Genomic DNA, 2,037 nt, shown 5'->3' with positions numbered 1-2,037 from the left:
GTGATATTTAAATTGCAGTCTGTTTTTTTAATTTTAATTCTTTTGTTGGAGCTCAACGCGGAGGGAGTGTTGGGTGCGACTGCACAGTCCCACTGTCGCTCTGCCCCCCCCATCAAAGATCTTAAAAAAAATTCTACTGAGTTTCTGTTTTGCTACAAGGATATATGTTGGGAAGCCATTGCAGGAGCAGCCATGAAGTTGATAGGTTTCTGAGCTGATAAATAAAGTTTAGAGAAGTATGTTTGTATTAATCTTTAGACTCTGGAGCAATATCCAAAGTGCTTCCCTTTTAAAAAGTAATGTCAGAAGCTGTTCTGAAAGCTAATCAATGGATATTTTATCAGTTCTTTTCTCATTGGGGGCTGCATAGGAATAGGGTGGGCTAGGGAGGGATGTGTAATGACTGGGAGGGGGAGCAGGAAATGCTTATTTTTCATGGGGTGTAGGTGTGGTACTGTCTTTTGCAAAGCAATGCACATTTTAAAAAATACAAATCCATTTTAGGATTTGCATTAGCATTACTTCAGAATTGATCTCACACCTGCTTAAGACCTGAGGCAGGCTTTCCTTTCATTGCTGAACATGCCATGCATCTACCCTTTGAGATTGCACGCTAGTATTAATCTTATTGGGGAGGTGCTGGACTTGTTGAATGTCTTTCCTTGTGACTGCATTCCAAGAGGTGGGATTTCAGTCTGTATGAGGGCCAGTTCTCTCATAATCAGTGTACTCTATGCATGAACAGCTTCATCTTTTTCCTAGCCGCATGCTAATTTGAAATTACACACATAAATAAAGTGGTACCTGGGAGTGCCCACAGTTTTCCTGTGATCAAAATGACTGGAAGAAATTGTAGAATGAAATAACTGCCAGGACAGCAGAATGAGAGCTAGTTAGGAGTTTGATCTCTGGAGTTCCCACATCACATCTCACTTCAGCCATAAACACTACTATTGGCCTCAGTCCCACATCTGCAACCTGGGGGTTACCTGGTGAGTTGCTTGGTAGTTGTAAGGATAATTGAGATAGGCACTTTGACTACTTGAAATGAACTACATCAGTGCTTATTTTTCTTCTGGATATCTCTGCACAATTGGCTTTGGCCTCACATTTCCTATGCAATTGTCAAGGAGGGGTAGCAGCCTCTCACTAGTACAGGAAACCTTGTTAACTGGACCATTGTAAGATACTCAGTTATTTGATGAAGAAACCATGATTTAGTCCCTGAAAAATATCTGACACAAATATTATCCACAATGCTCCTCCCAAGGCGCAGGTGGTTCTTTGGTTTGCTCGCAGAGCTTGTCTGCTTCCTCCAAAGTCCATGGTTTCAAAAAACATCTTTTGTGGGGACAGCAGGACATGGAATCCTTTGGCTCATCTCTCTCTCTCCCCCACCATTTATCTTTTTAGACTACTGGGAGCCTGTTCCAAGTACGAGTGGTTGGAAGCTCTGCAAAGTGCACCTATCTTTCTCCTCAGGACAGCTGGCCTCTCTACCATCCAGCTGTGGACAGGTAAGAGAAAATACAAAGACCCAGCTAGACAAGACTGAGGTGGGTATGTATCCAAAGAGAGGAGGGCTGCGGAGCATAACCAGGGCCCACAATCTCTTGCAAACTGGGAGTCTTGCTCTCTCAGCAACTCCATCTCCAGCTTTATCCAAAATGTATGCTTCTCCTTTTCTTACACAGCTATCAAGAAGAGACCCCGATCTCTTTCTACATATGTTGAGGAGTGAGAGATTTCTGATTATTATTGATCAATGAGATGAGGGGTAGTTTAATTACTCTTTTACTTAGAAATAAGGAAATGCCCACTGAGGCATCTGACAGTATGAGGGCACAGGTGACGTGGTTATCATCTATATATCTAATACCCAAGTGGCCCCGTCTGTGCGGATATCTAAATCCGCGCTCCGGGGCCACCTGGGGGGCAGGGAGATGTTTGTGCGCACGTGGGGCAGTCCCCACGTCTGCACAAAAATCCGAAAACTTCAAAAAAAAATCAGGGGGATACTTAAATCCCCCCGAAACT

At 43.5% G+C, this 2,037-nt stretch overlaps 1 protein-coding gene across 1 annotated transcript in view; it reads left to right on the top strand.

Moving 5' to 3' along the window:
* Positions 1-1,413: 1,413 nt before the first annotated feature.
* LOC107108419 (ubiquitin carboxyl-terminal hydrolase 43-like) overlaps positions 1,414-2,037 on the top strand; it is a gene marked incomplete at its 5' end in the record, with an annotated part of 24,772 nt that continues 24,148 nt past the window's right edge. The window contains one exon of the mRNA XM_015408847.1: positions 1,414-1,517. Coding sequence (XP_015264333.1) covers positions 1,414-1,517 — 104 coding nt within the window. The remainder of the gene's footprint in view (positions 1,518-2,037) is intronic.

The sequence above is a fragment of the Gekko japonicus genome, unplaced genomic scaffold (assembly GCF_001447785.1).
Source record: "Gekko japonicus isolate JY-2015 unplaced genomic scaffold, Gekko_japonicus_V1.1 scaffold4283, whole genome shotgun sequence".
Taxonomy (NCBI): domain Eukaryota; kingdom Metazoa; phylum Chordata; class Lepidosauria; order Squamata; family Gekkonidae; genus Gekko; species Gekko japonicus.
This window is presented reverse-complemented; position numbering and strand designations above follow the sequence as displayed.